General features: G+C 54.6%; 1 protein-coding gene; it reads right to left on the bottom strand.

Moving 5' to 3' along the window:
- Nucleotides 1–494: 494 nt before the first annotated feature.
- Nucleotides 495–1,271, bottom strand: CHC_T00004708001 (hypothetical protein). XM_005716144.1 is given in 2 exon segments: nucleotides 495–1,022; nucleotides 1,023–1,271. The coding sequence occupies 1 exon segment, from the start codon at nucleotides 1,269–1,271 to the stop codon at nucleotides 1,023–1,025; it is 249 nt and encodes an 82-aa protein (XP_005716201.1). The 3' UTR covers nucleotides 495–1,022.
- Nucleotides 1,272–1,718: the final 447 nt, after the last annotated feature.

Genomic DNA, 1,718 nt, shown 5'->3' with positions numbered 1-1,718 from the left:
ACCGCGCCTCTGCCCTGCGCGAGGAACGCTGCGCTGAGGCCGCCGCCGCCGCCCTGCGCGAGGACCGTTGCGCTGAGGCCGCCGCCGCCGCCGCCGCCGTCCCGCGTAACACGCCCGAATCAATAGTTTTGATTTGGGATCGTTTCGTTTGCGCAGCGGCGGGTGCTGTCCAAACACACCGAGGCATAGTGGACGAGGTGCAATGTACAAGGCGTCTGCAACGTAGTGACATGTACCGTAGTGGGCATGTACAGGTGTGTCGTGCATTGCTGCTGCGGAACTGAGCATATGTAGAGGGCGGTATTGGGTCAACGTACGGTAAACACGACATGGTAACTTGGGGGAATACGAAATTTATAGAAAATGACACAAGGTGGATGCGGATGGATGCAGATGGATAACACGGGTAAACGGTGCGGAAGTGAATTAACGTCAACGTCAAAAGGTTGACGTCAAGCCAAAGTCACTGTAGAGGAAAAATGAAGGCAAGTGAATTCAAAGTTGAGAAGTGGCATTTTTACAATTTGATGAATGATCAAGCTTCCTGAACGTGTCCCGGTTAGTCCTGTCCTATGCTGCTCTTGCTGGCGGGATGCCCATGTTCCCTGCGGCAAAGTTGGCATCATTATCCTGCGCCGACGGAGTTTCGCGTTCGTACATCATATCTAGAAGCTTGTTAATTTGGGCGGGGTCGTACACCCTTCGCTCTCTTTCCGATTCTTCAAACAAAGCGTCCACAGGTGGTTGAGCGGACATTTGCATCATCTTATCCTTGATCTTTGCGTTCTCCTGCTGCAATTGCTGCACCTGAAGGATGAAGCCCTTCTTCTCCTCCTCAGTCGTCCTCACGAGCTTTTCCAACATGTGCACGTACACCTCCTGCGCGTAGCGTGCGGCGGCGGCCGAGTCCTGGTTCATCTTCAGACGGCGTGTGTACTTCTCACGCGGCGTCATCGAGGTATCACCCTTCTTTCGGCGCTTCATGCGGTCAAACTCGCCCTTGGCCATGTGCTCGTTCTTCTTCATCTCCTTGAAGGCCTCACGGGCCTTTTCCTTGCACAGGTCTGCGTACGGGATGCCGCCCATCTGCATGACGATGTGCGGCTCGATGGGCGGGGAGTCATCCAGCTCGTAGGTGGCGGTGGGCTTCTGGACCGGCTTGATGTCGATGGGTAGCGGCGGGCGGCGGTCCGTCGGGTGCATGGGCTGCGGCGGGAAGGAGTGGGCGGAGACGACAGGGTGGCGGGCGTATTGCTGGGCGTGCGGATCATGGGAGAGGTGGTGCACTCGTATTGTTGATAGTGTAGGTTTCCCTTTCTTGTCTCTGGTGCGGCTGAAATGCAGCCGGAGCGATTCTTTCTGTTACTGTTTCATAGCCTTTTTCATCTAGCGATGTGGCGCTCACTCCGACGACAGTGCAGGACTCATGAGTAATGTAGCTGCCTGGTTTGCGTATTAAAATGTTCTTGGAACAACCAAATACTTGTGCGGACATCACAGCCTGCCCTCTGCAGTCCGGATCCTCATTCATTGTCCAGCAAGGTCACCATATGGGAATCACTCCTATTGGCCTAGTGTCATGGTCAGAACGCATTCCGCCAATCAACAGGTGTCGAAGGTGGCCATTGTATCTCTCGGCAAGCGGTCCTCGTCATTATCCTGTCCCTACGAAGTACTGTATTTGCAGCGAAACTGATAATTCCACGTCGTTCGCTGAT

The sequence above is a fragment of the Chondrus crispus genome, genomic scaffold (assembly GCF_000350225.1).
Source record: "Chondrus crispus Stackhouse genomic scaffold, scaffold_242, whole genome shotgun sequence".
Taxonomy (NCBI): domain Eukaryota; phylum Rhodophyta; class Florideophyceae; order Gigartinales; family Gigartinaceae; genus Chondrus; species Chondrus crispus.
Note: the sequence above shows the minus strand (reverse complement) of the source record. Positions and strands in the feature narration are given on the sequence as shown.